Genomic DNA, 18,435 nt, shown 5'->3' with positions numbered 1-18,435 from the left:
CTTGGACCAATTCTATTCACCTTTAAATATGATTTCTTTAGGCAATATTATTAGGAAACACTCCATAAATGTTCACTGTTATGCAGATGATACCCAATTATACCTCTCGAACAAGCCAAAAGAAACTTCAAGCGTGCATTAAGGACATGGACCTGGATGACCTACAATTTCCTGATGTTTAACTCAGTCACACTGAAGTTATTGTACTTGGCCTCAAAATCTTTCGAAGCTCATTATCTAAAGATATAGCTACTTGTTGCCCTAGCCTCCAGCACCACGTAAGGAATCTCGGAGTTATGTTCCCATTTCCAAGTTGTGATTTGTAGAGTCACAGCGTGTACAAAAAACAACGTAACATGAGACACAGCCATCTTCTGACCGTAAACAAACCAGGAACTATATTCTCAGAAAGGCTTGCTTCAAAGCAAATCACTCCGCCCAAGTAGCAGAAGTAGCAGAGCTTCGCCTTTCTGAGAATATAGATCCCAGTTTGTTTACAGATAGAAGATGGCTGTGTCTCATGTTACGTAGTTTTTTTGTACACGCTGTGACTCTACAAATCACAACATGTAAATAGGAACATGTTGCCGTTATTTTGTCACTTATTCAGAGCAGTAGGCTAGTTGGAACCAGTTACCTGCAGGTTTTGTGCTAGGCTAGGCTACCGGTGGAACCGTCAGACAGCGTTACAACACGCACGGACACGAGAAGGGTATGTATCGACTTGTCTTACTCTGGGGGTTACGTTGAATAAGCTAAAGTCCCAATAAGTCGGCGTGTTCCTTTTAACCATAGTCCTCATAAATCCACCGGAGTTTAGAATGCAAACACAAAGAAAGCCCAAGGCAATGGATATCCAGCCTAAATGAGTGAAATCCGGCTGATTTTCCGTCGGCAACAGAGCAATCCCACTACTTAAGTAAACTACTTATCGGTGTATGCGACTCCTTTCACAAATATTACAATATGAAATAGTATTATATGATCTGCTCGTGCGCAATATTTGTATTTTTAATCTTCTGCATGTTTGTGTGCTGCTGCGTGTCCCTGTGTGTGTAACAAGCCTAGTGTGTGCGTGCTGTGCACGAGCCTAGGTGCATTTTACTAATGTGCTGTTAAATAACAATAAAATGCTGCGCTATTGACTTTAAACCAGATTTTTGTTGGTCAATGGCGCGATCACTTTCCGCTGCCTCAAGATAGCAATAGTGAGATGTCTCACTCTGTAGCTAAAACAGAGCTCAACACAGGGTGAAAAGAGGAGCTGCAGCAATGTGCAGTACAACAGAAATATGGTGTTTTTGGAAATTAAACCATGTAAACCGATTTTGGTACAACCTCTAAATACAGTTATGAACCTGAAAATGAGCATAATATGAGCACTTTAAACTAGCAGAGACACGTTTTGCGCTGGGTGCAAGATAGGGCCCTTAATGTTAAACATTCATGTGGCACAGTGAATTTATCCCAGGAATGGCTACCTTAGTGATTACTTTATAGGCAAGTAAGCCTATCCTCAATGTTTTCTTTACAAATAGGCTGATTTATATTTGCTAATTTTATGTTGGATTCATGTGTTAAGATATTTTTATTTTCTTGACAATTAACATTATTATTTCTTAATAATTTGGTGGCCCTCCTGCAGTAACTTTGAGGACCCCATGGGGGTCCTGGAGCCTCTATTGAAGATGTCTGGTTTAAAGAAAACGGAGGATTCGCACAGGAGAGAGGGCAGACATTTCACTTATGACTAATCAACGTCAGTCAGACAGTTAGAGATGAGATTATAGCTTTACAGAAGCAGGTAAAATGACCCGAACACTTCAGCATGTAATGTATAATAAATCTATATCAAACCCAAGAACAAACAAGATCAAAGATGGACAGAAGGTGGAAGCTTGCAGACATTCAAATTGAATGTACAATTTAACAAAAAGGCACAAACCTAAATGTTCAAACCCAAAAAAAGCAGACTTCCAAAGTTTGCAGGTACAAACTCAAATGGAAAACTTTCCAAAACCAATATTACAGGTACAAAACTCTATTTTCAAGCACGTAATTTGGAGTGGTTTACTATCCCAGACTATGGAAAAGAAGTGTCAAGCTGAACTTGTGAATATAACTTTAATGGATGACCTAATGGTGTAACTCTATATTTTAACAACCCCATCCCTCCACCGGTCTCATCTAAAAAAATAAGTCCCTCTCTCCTTGTTACTGCTCTCATTAATTTCTTCTTTTCCATGCTTTTTGAAGATCCAGATTCAAGGGGAAATGCGTCAAATAAGGATGATCCGTTTCACTGTGACTTGACGGAGTGACTCTAAATGATTCACGACCACACCGAGTTCATTAGAGACAAAGTAGAAATGTAACGACCCTGCCGTCTCATAATTTTAACTCGAGACATTACTGCTTGAGGGTGTTTGATAAATTTGGGACTTCTGGACTTTTTTTTTCCCACTTCTCCATCACAAGAAAAGTTTCATTTCAGAAAGGATACACGGTGATTCAAAGGATTTTTTTCTCTCGTTGGCTGATTGAGAGAAGAGAGTGTAAAAACATGATTCACACCTGCTCCTCAAACTAAAACCAGAGGTCCGTCTGTTCAAATGATAACGCAACTTTAACAAGCTTAGTTTCTTTGGTCGGCGAGGACTATAAATAGCTGTGTTACTGAGTCAATCCTAGGCCATTTGTCTCAGGTGGCATCGCATGTTGGTGATAAAACGGATCCGGGCGATTTATTAGCTTTGTGTTGATGGATGAGATTTCTGTCCCTCTTTCCAGAAGATTGGAGGACTTTGCATAATATGACACATCTGTGCTGTCAGAAGAACGGGATCATGCATCACTACCTATTCATGATATGCATTCATGCCAGCTCTGATAAGACTGTTTTTTTATATATATATATATATGAGAATTCATGTCTGTTCTGTGTATAAAGTTCTGTCACAGTATTTAAGCCACCAAAGCATGACAGAAACTCTAACAATCACTTGATTTTTTACCTGGCAGTTTTTTTTAGTATGCTACTAAATTAGCATGGCAGATATTACTGGCCTATATTTTATTATGGCTGTCCTCATATGATTTTGCCGACTAATCGAGTAGATGATTTTATTGACAGATCTGTAAATCTGAGTTTCTCCACAAAGAAACAGGCAAAATAACCACTTTATATTTTGTTTCTACCAGAGATGTGCTCATAAGTGTCTTGGAAATAAATCATTCAGCATGAAAAAGCAAAAAACAGTGTCTAATCGACTAAAGAAATCTTAGTCGACTAAGACCAAAACGACCAATTAGTTGACTAATCGGTCGACTCAGAGGGGGCATATATCACGTACGTGTGTGTGTGTGTGTGTGTGTGTGTGTGTGTGTGTGTGTGTGTGTATATATAGATTACGCAGTTATATTACTTAGTTTGTCCACCAGAGAGCGTTGATGAGTTTTAGTAGAGTATGTTGAAATATGTAGTGTCAATCTTTATTATATATTAGTCCTGTCTAAGGGTCTGATATTTTGTATACACAATCTTTTCACACTATAGGCGACTACAGGGTGCGATTTGTGAAAAAAGCATGCAAGAATTAAACCGTCCTTGCAATACCATGGATATAGAGCCACTCGGCCAGCCATGCCAAACACTTAAATATTCAATGGACACTAATCAGCTTGTGCTCTGCAGTCGAGGCTTTGCCCTACATGTTGAAACTCTTTATTGTTGACATGAATGAGTGTGAATGGTTTATGGTCTTATACCACTAGGTGCTGCCATACGTCAATAAACTAATGGCTAAAAAGAATCTGCTGAGCACTGCAGTTTGCAGCAGAAGGAAATTGTATCCAGGGCTCCACACTGTGACCAAATGGTTGCATTTTGCGACCAAAATTTGAGAGTGTGCGACGGAATTTTACATCCTGTCGCACACATGCGACCAGTAAATTTGCCCCCTTTTTTTACACGTTAAACGTTGAAATGTCAGTACCTGAGAGCGTGTAAGCTCAAGCTTCTCTCTGAAAATTGACAGAGAGCGGAGCTCTGACACAAACACACACACTCGCACACACGCATAGCTGCGGACGGTGCAAACTACGTCGGCTCTGCAGTTTTGTTGAAGTCACAGTGAGTCACGGAGATGCCGATAAAGTGGTTTCAAGTGTGGTTACAGTTTTTCAAAACTTCACGCAGACAGCGTTTGCTGCGATATGATATTAATGGAGAGCCGAAAGCGGTCGCGGTGCTGTTGGCGTTACACTTCCTAGGCAGGCACAACAGTGGTCTCTGTGCCCTGGTTAATGACTGACAGGCTGAGGTTGTAAGGCAAGGCAACTTTATTTCTACAGCAGCTTTCAGCAACAAGGCAGTTCAAAGTGCTTTACATGAAACATTAAAGAGCAATTACAAACGGTCATGAAAATAAAACAGGCTAAAAAAGAATATACAAATACAAGAATAAAAGTTACAGTGAGTAAGAAATGAATAATTATTCAATTTAATAGGTTGTAGGGACAGGTTTGGGAGGAGGAGGATTTTGTTTAATTAATAAAATAACAATGTTCTAAGTACATAGGATAAATAGGTTTGACAATAATGTTTACAACTGAAATAACTGTTTCGTAATTATAGAGTTAAAGTACCAAAAAAAAGGTACCTTTGGGAAAGCATTTACAGAATAAAAGTGATTCATCTCTGGTAGGTCATTGGTCCAAACCGTGAACAAATCGGAGCGGATTTCAGCCTGTCTGTGTATAGTAGAGATGTGACTGGGACAGCATGTGTTGCATAATTGGATTGAGGGCTTTAAGCTATAATGGCGCTGCTTGTTGATAGACCGCGAGTCAGAAGTGATGCGTTGATACCGTCACTCACAGTGAACCAGCATGAACAACGGCAGCCTCACACCTACAGTACCTGAGCTGCAACACTAATTAATACAATTGTAAAGACAAAGTGCAAAAGCTGATTAACTGTTTTGATTAAGAGTCCAAAGTCCATTTTTATCTTCCAAAGCAGCAGGCAGACATTTCTTAGAATCTGTAAAAGTGAAAGAAAATCAAAATTCACGGAGAACAGATGCTGTTATGTTTGGAAATTGTGAAAATTGTCTACAATTCATCGTCTGATCCTGTTTGACTAATGGGCTCCACACACAGCTGCTGCAGTGCCACTTTTAAACAGGCCAGTAATTACCAAATTGAACCTCACCTACTGTCACGAACAATTGTACTTCTATTTCCTGCTTCACTGAGTAAACTGATAACTGAAATACACAAATGGCCTTAATGAAAAGGCACAGTGGCCCTTGACAGCACCGGAAAGAACAATTTCATCTGAAAATCTTTTATTACATGTTTGGGTTAGTTGTTGCTGAATGGTACATTTAAGATAATACCACAAATATTAAAGAGAAACTAAAAAGAAAAAAACACTGTACTGGTTTGTTTGGCTCTCCGAAATCCATTTATGTAAGTAATAACAAGGAACAAAAGGCACCCAAGCTGCCTGACGCCCGACTACACTCACTGGAACCAGAAACAGCTGATGAAATAACAGTTCAGACCTGCTCTTTTTCTTTTATATTTATGTTTCACCCATTTTGCACTTTGGCTGATGTTTGGACTGATAGGACTGCATCCAATTCCGTTGTACATATATAGTGACAATAAAGAGTATTCTTTTTTTCACTATTCAGACTGACTTTAACCCTGCGTGAAGAATAACAGCCCTTTTATCCGTCTGGATGAGGCCGCTCTTGACGCAGAGAGCTTCGGTAAAAAGTTTAATCTCGATAGCTTACCTTACTTAAAGTGCTCATATTATGCTCATTTTCAGGTTCATAATTGTATTCAGAGGTTATATCAGAATAAGTTTACATGGTTTAATTTTCAAAAAAACATATTTTTGTTGTACTGCACATTGCTGCAGCTCCTCTTTTCACCCTGTGTGTTGAGCTCTCTGTTTTAGCTACAGAGTGAGACATCTCACTTCTGTTCCATCTTTGTTGGGAGTCGCACATGCTCAGTAGCTAAGTAAGGACTACTAGCCAGTCAGAAGCAGAGTATGAGGGCGTGCCCTGACAGTAGCTAGGTAAGGACTACTACCCAGTCAGAAGCAGAGTATGAGGGCGTGCCCTGACAGTAGCTAGGTAAGGACTACTAGCCAGTCAGAAGCAGAGTATGAGGGCGTGCCCTGACAGTACCTAGGTAAGGACTACTAGCCAGTCAGAAGCACTTTTTATTAAAAAACAGATGGGTCTCAAACCCATTAACTATTCTCAATCATCAAAATTGTTGGCGATTCATTTAATACGTGACTATAACTAACTAATCGATTATATTTTGCAGCTTTAATTTGTAGTTCAGTGTTATGGTTCTTTAACCGTATTTAGATTGAGTTATCAAAGCTGTCTCTGATTGGTGGAGAGGGAGAACATAAACACTCACCTACTACGACAGGCAGCACCCTCATAGCTTTCCTCTCCCTGCTGTTGATCTTGGCTCTCTTCCTCATGCGCAGCTTTTGGCTGTACGTCACCGTGGGCACAGAGTTCTCTCTGTACTGCCGGGGATAAGGAATCTCCTGCTGCATGTAGTCGTCCGTATCGTCCAGCCGAGACTGGGCCAAGTCCCTCTCGATGATCCTGGGCAGAGGCATGGGCAGAGGCCCGGGGATGGTGCCTGCCAGCGGGGGGAAGGCGGTGGCGACGGTGGCGTGCTGCAGCTTCCTGCAGGCCTCAATGCTGCTGCGCAGTTTGACCTTACGAGTCACCTCCCAGTGCCGCAGCCCGCGGAAAACCCCGAAGTAGAGCAGGACCATGATGGGGCAGGGGATGAAGAAGGAGCAAACCGAGGAATAAACCACATAGTTGTTGTCCTCCAGTTTGCACTCACTGGGGTCGCGGTTAGGCACGTTGTTGATGCCAAAGATGACAGGCGAGGCCACGGCGAGGGCCAGCAGCCAGGTGGCCGACAGCAGGATCAGCTGACGTTGGTCCACATGTTTACGGTTGTAGTTTAGAGGGATGGACACGGCAATGAACCTGCAAAACAAAAGGAAGAAGGGTTAAAACTCTAAAGAACATGTTAGGGGCGTTAAAGATGTCACGGCCTATCCGTGACTCAGGTCTTACCCTACAGTCACATTAGCTACAAGAGACAGCGACAAAGCGACAGGCTGCCATTCATTTTCAATGGGAGTGGCCGGTTGCCAGCGACAACCGACGAGCTTGCCACTGCCACGAGCAAGACGGTGCCAAAATAGACAAGAAGTCTATTTTATGCAAATGATGAGCAATGCGACAAAGCGACAGCCAATCGGAATGAAGGCAGCGTGAGGGCTGCGTGACATATGTCAGTGGCTCGAGTCAAAGAAAATAATTCAAGATGGCAGAAAACGCTTCAGGACATCGTATTTATGTATATATCTGATATGGTTGGCATTTTATCTCATATATTTATGATTTAAATAGTTACTTTTAAATCCAAAAAAGTCGTTCTTGTGACTTGACAATACCTCTGAAGTGACTTGTAAGACGTGGTTGAAGGTAGCTCCGGAGAATTTCTGTTTACTGTTGCCAAGCAACCAGGAGTAGGCTAGGCACGCCCAGGAGCGTCCACAAGCGAGTGCATGTCGCTCTCTTTTGTAGCTAATGTGACTGTAGGGTTAGTGTTTCCTTTTTTGGTGTGTGTGTGTGTGTGTGTGTGTGTGTGTGTGTGTGTAGGCGTGGTTTTCTCCAGGGCGCTTGGCTCTCCAGCGCAGCTGCAAGCAATCTCCTAATCAAGCCCCGGCACAAGTACTCCTGAGATCCAGGCAGCCAGCGCCAGTTTGTTTCAGTCACTCACGTGGCCCAAACTCCTAGAAGTTCTCGTGAAACTTTTGATGTTGTGTTAACACCTTTTTTTGTCTCTCTGTGCGCAGTCGTTTGGAGTCAACGTCACCTAGGCTACCTGCTAATCCACCAGCCGGTACTTCATGCCCGCCTCGCCTACCTCCACTCCTCCGACCATTGGACTACCACCTTCCCTTTTTGCAAGATTTTCTGTACAGTTGAGCATTCATTAAAACCCTTTTACTACCCAAAACCTTCTAGTCGGTGTCCGCTCTTGAGTCCAGACATAGCAGACTTAACAAAAGAGCCCCTATTATGCTCCTTTTCAGCGTCATATTTGTACTCTTGGGGTTTACTAGAATAGGCTTATATGCTTTGATGTTCAAAAAACATTATGTTTCTCATACTGCCCACTGCTGCGCTGCCTCTGCCAGACACTGTCAGAGCTCTTGGCCCCGCCTTCCTGAAAAGCCCAGTCTGCTCTGATTGGTCAGCTGGCCCTCTCTGTTGTGATTGGTCAACCAAATTTAAACAAGCCACTGGGTGGGCTGTGCTTGCTCAGGCAGCACCTAGGGGCAGCACATATGAAAAACTGGGCTGGCTTTCTCAATTAATTGAGGATTTTGAAACAGGAAAGTTTGGCAGTTAAAAGAAAGTGCTGTCTGTGGAGAGAAAGCTCCATTTGGAGTGAAATGTGTTTTTTTGTACTTTATACATCTATTACACACAAAAAAAAAACTATATAACACACTAAAAGACATAACAGGGGCTCTTTAATGATAAACTGTTAAACTGTGACAGTCAGAAATTAAAACGATTAATACTCATCAGTTAAACGGTAACAAACAATATTATAAAACAAAATTCAAGTTATTATAAAAAACCTTTTTGCATGATAAAAGAAAAATAGGCTATACAATCTATTTTTTAACTGCTATTTAACTTGCTAGCGTTAACTTTGCACCAGCAAGTTGCGTTTTAAGCTCTTGTTTCTGCTCGTGACAAACGCCTCTGTATCGATGAAGACTGGCGGGTTACATTGGCCGTCCGACACACAGAGTATGCCAGGCAGACACACAGCTGACTACCTCGCAGATAGGTGCGGTGGAGACGGGCTCGGACTACACGCCGCGGACCGCCGTGGACTTGCAAGCGGTTCCAGGAAAGTAGCTGCATGTTTCCACGACAACGCACAGAACATCGTGGCTGCACGACTGCTACGGAGGATTAAAAAAACATGGTGGACTCTTCAGAAGAGGTCATTATCTTCACTCGAGTTTCTGCGCAGGAAAGTCACCGGACGCCACAATCTTCTGAACATAGTCATACTGAGAAATACAGAGAGAGTTGTGTGGAGCTGATAGTCTTAATTAGCTTTGTAGCTACTAATTTGGCAATGGCTCGAATGTAACGGACGTTCATTAATATCAAAAGTTACGCACTAAAGCTTTAAAAAGGAGAATTCAAGAAGAAATGACATTAGACTTCAGAGGGTTAATGATCAGTTAACGAGGGTCAGGTATCGGTCAGAAAAAAACCCTCTTAATTAGCATCCCTAGAACATGCCTATTAATACCTAATCAATCTTTTCTACTCATTCTTTCAATTACTTAGTATTTGTCAGATATTAGTAATTATTTTAAAAGTCACTCCAAAGCTTTAGTTTTTAAGTAAATGTATATTACATGATTCCTTCTATTTCTTATCTGCATTTTTAAAGGTTACTTTTTAAATTATTCAGTAATTTAAGTTTCCAGATGCTAAAAAAAAGTCCAAACAAAAAACTGTCAAAGGAGATTGAGATGAGATGTTCTCTCCAACCCATCCACTCATAATATTCCCAATTTATCGAAGTAGTTGAAGAAACGGGAATGAAAAAGGTACATAAAGGCATCGCTCTGCTGCTCCAGACAGAAAGTAAGCAGGCGTTGTTTTACAGGCTTTTCATGTGGGAAATGTAAATTGACCATTTGTCATGCAGAGATCTTCTGAAGCTCCCATCTGCTTTGTTTTAAAATAACACTGAGTTTTATTGTATATATATTGTATATGTCTTCAGCATCAGATTTCAGTACTTTCTGTTCTGTTATATAATTATTCTAAATCTACTGCTGTCAGTAGCACTGAGCATCAACTGTCATTTGCAGTTCTACAATGTCTTTCATTTAGGTGAGGCAAATTATTTATAAAGCACATTTAAAAACAGTTCAAATTCAGTCATTAAGGAGAATGGACAATGAAAACAAGCTACAATATGTATTAAAAGATAATACAAGTTAGAAAAAAATATATTTAGGCCAAGTTCTTTCACAACTGAGTGTTTAGACAACATTAAAACTTACATTTATTGATTTTTTTGGCCACGGAGGCAGCGTAACAAGCTGTAAACACAACATTGACATGTAATAGACATAGACGTGGAGCAACTTTAGCGTTGATTTGGAGCCACGACTCGTGTTTCTGTCAACCTGACTGAGTCTAAGTCCACTCGTTTACTCTTTGAAAAATCTGGTTGGTTTTCTACCAACTCCTGAGGGAAATATCTGCTCCTTTGCAGCTAAATGCTCCACTATGTTCCCCAGCTAACGCTGCACAATCTTGTCATCATTCTTTTTCATGTCATTGTTTTTTTGTATTTTAAAATTTGAACATTTTTATTTATTTTTACTTTTTAGGAAAATCCAAACCATTCTGCCGTTAAATCTTCACCCACTTGTTTTGTTTGGGATAAACTGTCACACTAGTCAACATTTGTTATGCATGTCTTACTCAGCTTTTGTTAGCACTAAAGAACGCCCCAACTGCTCGGGGCGCCTTTCCGTGGGCAGTCCCCTCACTCCCAACTCGTAAAATACGGACCCTTGGTCAGTGTCTCTCAGCGTCAGATACGATGAAAAAAGCCCCCTTCAGCGTGTGTACGGGACGCACCGGGCAGAGCAGCAGCTCGACAACGGTAGCATGCAGTATGCAAGAGCGAAATGCCGTGTTTTGGATGGGTCAAACAACATATGACTTTCACCTCGGAGACCGGGGTGCATGTCCCGTTCTTGTCCCGTGAGTCACTGAAACGTACATTTTATAGCCCCACCCACGATTTTTTCCTAAACCTAACTGTCCCGTTCTCGTGCCGCATGTCAGTCAGTACGTCCCTACCCAGAGCGTCAAAAGTGACGTCAAGAGTCCCGACGCTAAAGGAGACTTTTACACACACATGCCCAGGACCTACTGGGCATGTGTGTGTTGTGTGCTAGGGCGTCATTTCCACTGGGGACAGGGTTAGGGTTACTTTTACCACTTTTTAAAATCCTGTTTTTTGTTGTCCCCCCCCACACTTTCAAATTAATTTGATATTATTTTATTGTATAGGCAATTGGCCTGCTATTTTAAACAATATGGAATGCAAGATATGGACCTGGACCCCCTGTTTTGTGCCCCCCCCACACTTCTAAAAGCAAAGTTACACCCTTGGTTGTGTGTAAGTGTAACAACAGAGTGTGATCCCCTGCAGGATTAATAAAGTATGTCTTCTTCTTAATTGGGAGCAATCCTGAAACACATTCAGGACCGAAGCAGCACTCCAGTAGTTTAAAAAAAGAAAAGAGGGAAAGAATCACTTCCATCACTTCACACTTCAATCGTTTTGGTGTATTTTAATTGCGGCATCTCACACCTTCATCAAAGCTCTGATGAACCGAAAATCAGCGCAGGAGAATCACGCTTGTCTCTTCTTCACAGCACTAAAGCCAAGCAGGAATTTTAATTTTCAAGTGCAGTCAACAGTAGAATATTCAACACTCAGTATCGGTTGTCTGATTCATTTATGGATACAAATTTGAGTCTTGTTCTTTAACTTCCAGACAAATATGAATCCTCGCCCTACCACCACTGGGTTCATTTCCCCCTTCCTCCATTGGGTCACACAGTGAAAACTAGAGGTGGGGAAAAGTCGATACAGCACAGTATTGCGATATTTTCTGTGGCAATACTGTATCGATACACGGATGCCAAGTATCAATCTTTTTTTATATACATTGCACATACGAATTTAAACTTATAATAAAAGTATGATAGAATAATAAAATCAATTGCTTTTTCAGTTAATTAAAAGGTGCCCTGCCACACAAAACCGTTTTTACTTGTGTTTTTTGGGGCGGCCTCTAGCTCACCCAGTAAGAGCGTTCGTCCCATGCTGGCTGAGTCCTTTGCAGCGGCGCAGGTTCGAATCTGACCTGCTTCCCTTTGCTGCGTGTCATCCCCCATCTCTCTCCCCCTTTCATGTCTCTACACAATAAAGGGAAAAGCCCCAAAAAAATTATGCACACGCAGCAAAGGGAAGCAGGTCGGATTCGAAACCTGCGCCGCTGCAAAGGACAGCCAACATGGGGCGAATGCTCTTGCTGGGTGAGCTAGAGGCCGCCCGGCATACTTCAAAAAATACAAGTAAAAACGGGTTTGTGTGGCAGGGCACCTTTTAATTAACTGAAAAAGCAATAGATTTTATTATTCTATCATACTTTTATTATAAGTTTAAATTCGTATGTGCAATGTATATAAAAAAAGATTGATACTTGGCGTCCGTGTATCGATACAGTATTGCCACAGAAAATATCGCAATACTGTGCTGTATCGACTTTTCCCCAGAAACACTTTTCTCTCATTTTGGCGAGAGTTACGTTTTAACTATGCCCTTGTAGCCGAGCTGCACCAATCACATCAGTGTATCTGATACAGGCGGGCCAGAGGCGGGCTAAACAGATGACGACAGTTTAATCTACCACTTAGCTCCGCTGGTAGCTAAGTGTATGAGGCTCTGGATACGTCACCCCGTGTATTGTTGTGATTGGTCGTAGTGTTATCCAATTGCGTGCAGTGAGATTTTCAAATGCATGCTTGGTGCCGTCCCTCGAGTTGGGCCATTTTCATTACTCAATGCTGATTGATTTCCAGGCTAGCAGAATATCAAAATATGTTTAAAATTGCAATATCGTTAGATAGGAGGGATGATCGCTGCCTTCATCTAAACCTTGACCAAGATTCAATATTCTCAAGATTCCTTTCTTTGTCATTTTTATGCTCCACATAAACATGAACTTGTGTTTCACACAACTACCAGTCAATAAATAAATCAGTGCAAGACTGAAGACTTATAAATAATAAATAAAAGCATTTAATAAATCGACAACGATCACGCTAAAATTGAATAAAATAAGTCGTTTTAATATAATATTTTAGAGGAACAGTCATGTGCAGTTCACATTCTCTGGTTAAGCAGTCTGGTTGCCGTGGGAAACAGCCGAGTAGTCCTTGATACTTCTGTATCTTTTCCTGGACTGCATGAGTGTGAACATGCCATGAGAGGGATGAGTGGCGTCCTTAATGACGCCGTTTGCTCTACGCCAGAGATCTTCAACAGGGGGTCTGAGACCCTTAGGGGGTCCTCAGAGTTACTGCAGGGGGCCCCAAGTTATTGTTAAATCATTTAAAACATAGTTCAAAATGTTATATGTCTGAGAATAGACATAAACATCAGTTCAACATATTATTAGCAAAGATAAATCGGCCTCTTTGTGATTTTCTTTTTAAATTTACACAACATTGATGACAGGCTTATTGGCCTGTAGGTAAGGTAGCAACTAAGGTAGCCATCCGCAGATAGAGTTAGGCTTAAGGATTCTCTGTGCTACATGTATGATTAACATAAAAACATGATGTGTAAATATATGAATGTCTCTTCTTCAGCTAAGGTGTCCTTGGCCTAAAAAACGTTGAAAACCCCTGTCCTACGCTAAGGTGCTTAGTGGGGATGTCCTGCAGACGCAGCAGCGAGGCACCAATCAATCAAAATGTATTTATACAGCACTTTTCATGCAACACAAAGTGCTTTACGTTATAAAAACAGAGACAGTCACTGTGCTCTAAACCGTTCCATTTCACGGAAATAGTGCACTATATAGTGTGTTCGCCATTTTGGAGTAATGTCCAAATTCTCCGCGGTTCATTTCATTCACTATCTAGTCCAGTATAAAATACCCACAATGGACTGTTAATTTGAGTGTACATATGATGTACCCTACATTTTACTCCTGTATATCCACAATGCAATGCGGTCTTGTTTTCCCTGAGGAGAAGAAGCAGCAGCTGCACCCCCGACAACTGAAAAGGAAAAATGGAGCGGACTTTCGTTTCTAAACAGTGGAAATGTAACATGCAACATATATACAGTATCTCACAAAAGTGAGTACACCCCTCACATTTTAGTAAATATTTCATTATATCTTTGAATGGGACAACACTGAAGAAATTACACTTTGCTACAATGTCAAGTATTAAGTGTACAGCTTGTATAACAGTGTAAATGTGCTGTCCCCTCAAAATAACTCAACATACAGCCATTAATGTCTAAACCGCTGGCAACAAAAGTGAGACCTAGAGATTGGCATGGGGTACTTTCCATAAAATCATCTCTCAATGCAAATCAAACCAGCTATTAGGCTAACTGAAATAAAACCATGCCAATCTGTAGGTATGGTGAAGGGTATGTGATGATGTGGGGGTATTTTAATTCCAAAGGCCAAGGGAACTTTCTCAGGATGCATAGTATCCTGGATCCATGAAATAACTGGCCTTTAAAAATAAAAATCTGCCTGCCTCTATGGGAATTTAACATAGGGGTGTACTCACTTTTGTTGCCAGCGGTTTAGACAAATAATGGCTGTATGCTGAGTTATTTTGAGGGGACAGCACATTTACACTGTTATACAAGCTGTACACTTAATACTTGACATTGTAGCAAAGTGTAATTTCTTCAGTGTTGTCCCAATAAAAGATATAATGAAATATTTACTAAAATGTGAGGGGTGTACTCACTTTTGTGAGATACTGTATATATGTTGCATGTTACATTTCCACTGTTTAGAAACGAAAGTCCGCTCCATTTTTCCTTTTCAGTCAACACAGCTAATGTCTCTCACAAATTAATGTCACACACACACACACACACACACACACACAAACTACTCTCACCAGCATAAAACAAGCAAAACCCAAATTTGCACTGAGGAAACACTAGTGGCATGAGTGAGTAAGGTTTTTAAGGAAGTGTAAGGTATTAAAAGGAAAGTAAGATAAGGATTAAGATAAATAAGAACGGTAGAATGATAAAAAAATAAATAATAATAAAATAAATATAATCTAAATAAGAGCATAGTTAATTATCAATGATGATAAACCTCGACCAGACGAATGCACACATACCTGTCCACGCTGATGGCACAGAGGTTGAATATGGACGCGGTGCACAGCATCACATCCATGGTCATCAGGCTGTCACACATCAGCATGTTCAAGGACCAAACTCCGCCCTGAAACTACACACACACACACACACACACACACATTTTAACCATTTATTTATGTCCACATGAAGAAAATGATACAGGGACACAAATATTACAGATGCAGTACAATGCATACGCAAACTCATGGACCAGTGGCATGCAGCAGGTCTTCACAATATCACTTAAAGTGCCCATATTACGAAAAAAACACTTTTTCTGGGATTTGAGGTGTTCTTTTGTGTCTCTGGTGCTTCCACACGCATACAAACTTTGAAAAAAATCCATCCATGCTGTTTTGAGTGAGATACGGTTTCTGAATGTGTCCTGCCTTCAGTCTCCGGGTGAGCTGTTCAAAATCGGCACGGCTTGTGACGTCACGAGCTGGCTAACCGCAACCGTTAGCTCGTAGCGTTAGCATGCTAACGCTTGTGCTAACGCTAGCATGCTACCTCGTTCTCAATAGCAAAGCGCTGCTACAACGCACACAAGTTCACCATAATCTACAAAAGAACTACTTCCATGTGCGCCCTCATTTAGAAGAAATCTCCCAGCTAATCCTGCCTTGTAACTGACCGAAGTTGGAGAAACAGCCTCTCTTTTACTGTCTATGGAGCTAGCTAGCTGACATGATCTACATCTGAGCTACTGCACATGTGCAATCAAAGATAGTACAGAAGAAGAAGAAGAAAAGAGGTCTCACTCTGTAGCTAAAACAGAGACCAGGTGAAAAGAGGATCTGCAGCAGTGAGAGAGAGCTGTGCAGTACAACAAAAATATGGTGTTTTTTGAAAATTAAATCATGTAAACCTATTCTGGTACAACCTTAAAATACAATTATGAACCTGAAAATGAGCATAATATGGGCCCTTTAATAAGCACAATACTCAGTTCTTAAAGTTATAAGTAACAATGTCTCCACCATATGTGGCGGATGCCAATAATAGCAGATATGGTACAGTACTTTGCAAGCTGTTTAGCCCTCTTTTTGGCCATCCCAAGTTGTTGCAGCCCTCTTACTACCAACCTGTGTGTGTGTCCTAGGCTACCAAATATGAAAATGAATACTCTGCACCTATAGCCTAGCTCTGAGATGGTGTTTAGGAGTGGTTGGTATTTAACTACCTTGGTGTAGAAAGCTGTCTCCATGCTGGAATCAAAAGTGCAGCCTACCTCCAAAATGTACACCTCACTGGACTCCTCATTGATAACAACAACATCAGGCGTATAGGCAACCAGGTGTAAGAAAGTACTAGGGTTACTATTGCAGTGCTGAAACATGGATGGAAACATGGACATTCCATTTAGGATGTGTGACAGTGTTTCACTGATATGTTCTGAGGTGTGATGCAAGCAATGAGGGACCTGAGTTGTGGACACACGCACACACACACACACACACACACACACACACACAGCAACTGATTACGTGCCCTAAATCCGAGAGTAAATATGTTTAAACCTCTTGCACCAATGCAGCTCAGTGTTGAGACATTCCTCCAGTAAAAACACTTTCCTCTTCAGGTGAACGTGGGAAAGGTTTTAACTTTCAGACTGACTTCTCTAATCCAGTCAGTGCATGCGGACGAACCACCACGCGGTAGATAAACTGGCTGCAGACACTGGCACACGTAATGGGATAACACCTGGAGCTAATTAAAGAGGACTTAAAAGGGGGAAGCCTCGGCAGGGCATCTCTGAGCCACACTGATATTTAGACAGGCAGGCAGGTGGCTTTTAATACTTTAATAACTTCCCTTTAAACCTTTTTATTGGCTGCTAATGTTTTGAGTCATGGATCACGCCTCTCCTAATAACCAGTACGAACCCCCAGTGTGTCCCCTGTCCTTAAATAATCCTGATTAAAGAAGTGAGAAACGCAGCACGACTCAGTACTGGATGGTCTTTGTTCTATTTTGCACCATGATGACCTGGCTCTGCTGGGTTTAATGGGCAACCTTCCTGGATCAGATTTTTTCAAACGTTTATCCTTTTTATAATTTTAAACCAGAATATCTAAAATATTTGCTTTTACTTGAGAATTGTGTGTGTGTGTGTGTGTGTGTGTGTGTGTGTGTGTGTGTGTGTGTGTGGACCTTCTGGGGCTCCCCCGAATGTTTTCTTAAAAGCCCAGAATGTTTTAGGGTTTTAAAATAACTTAACACAACTTTGCGTCATTTCTCAGTCTCTGTGATTGAACCGGCAAATCAATGGCTCATTCATTTTGTGAACTCTACTACAAATATTTAGCAAGATTAGTAATCCAGATAAGTACCCATGTTATGCAACTTGGATGGAAACATCAGACAATTTCTGCCTCTTTTAAGTTGGAAGCAGTGAAAATGAGTCATCCTTAACATTTGCTCTGTTCTGGTTTCAGCATGATGGAGAACAATTAGACACAAAACAGGATGTCATCTCTACAGGATGATTCTTTACCTTGCCAACTATCATGTTTTTCCCAGATTTTTGGCATCTAATTATCAAATAGCTCGAAAATAAATAGTGCACAACGCTGCCGTATATGGAGCATTGCCACCCAATGTGGTCATTTGTGTTTTACACATCTTACTAGTTGTTTTACGTGTCTTTGCAGGGTTTTTTGCATGTCGCTTCGCGTTTCTTTGAGGCTGTTTTGTGTTTCTCTGCAGTTGCTTTGCGTGTTTTTGTAGTCACTTTGCGTTTGTAATCGCTTCGCGCAACTTTGTAGTCGTTGAGCAGGCCTTTGAGGTAATTCTGCCTGTCTTGTTTTGCATGTGTAGTGGTTTTGCGTGTTTTTTTATGTCTCCTTTAGCTTCATTCTGCAGGTAAAGTCGAACCCTCAGGTGCTTAAAAACTGCAGCAACAGTAGGCTATTTGGTTCTGAAAGTGAAAAGAGGCTTTCTTAAAGCTTCCTGCCACAGCAGATTCACACTGACACGTATCGTATGGCCCCGGTGCCCTCTTGCCCCAGCCAGCCTCATGCAGTAATCCACCCGGGCTCCGGTAGCTCGGTGCTTACCTCTGCGTAAACGAAGAGCGGCAGCACCAGCACCGCCAGCAGCAAGTCTGCAAACGCCAGACTGACTATGAAGTAGTTTGTTGTGGTTTTTAAAGCCTTCTCCAGGTACACGCTGAGGCACACGAGCACGTTCCCACCGGTGATGATCACAATCAGCAGAATCCCGAATATGAGCGCGGGGAAGTTGTAGTGTGTGACCGCAGCCGCCACCGGCAGCGTGTCGTTGGTGAAATCACTGGAGTTCTCCGACATGGTCGCCGGT

The 18,435-nt window shown here is 41.5% G+C and overlaps 2 protein-coding genes across 2 annotated transcripts in view; one reads left to right on the top strand and one right to left on the bottom strand.

Annotated features, from left to right (window-relative positions):
* sirt3 (sirtuin 3) overlaps positions 1-8,081 on the top strand; it is a 26,402-nt gene extending 18,321 nt beyond the window's left edge. The window contains exon 9 of the mRNA XM_078254865.1: positions 7,928-8,081. The gene's annotated coding sequence lies outside the window, so the exon portion shown is untranslated. The remainder of the gene's footprint in view (positions 1-7,927) is intronic.
* Positions 4,375-18,435, bottom strand: LOC144520825 (D(4) dopamine receptor-like). The gene is made up of 4 exons (XM_078254887.1): positions 18,174-18,435; positions 15,093-15,205; positions 6,454-7,049; positions 4,375-5,044 (listed from the first exon to the last, which is right to left on the bottom strand). The coding sequence occupies exons 1-4, from the start codon at positions 18,423-18,425 to the stop codon at positions 4,974-4,976; spliced, it is 1,032 nt and encodes a 343-aa protein (XP_078111013.1). The 5' UTR covers positions 18,426-18,435; the 3' UTR covers positions 4,375-4,973.

The sequence above is a fragment of the Sander vitreus genome, chromosome 1, assembly GCF_031162955.1.
Source record: "Sander vitreus isolate 19-12246 chromosome 1, sanVit1, whole genome shotgun sequence".
NCBI classification, from domain to species: domain Eukaryota; kingdom Metazoa; phylum Chordata; class Actinopteri; order Perciformes; family Percidae; genus Sander; species Sander vitreus.
Note: the sequence above shows the minus strand (reverse complement) of the source record. Positions and strands in the feature narration are given on the sequence as shown.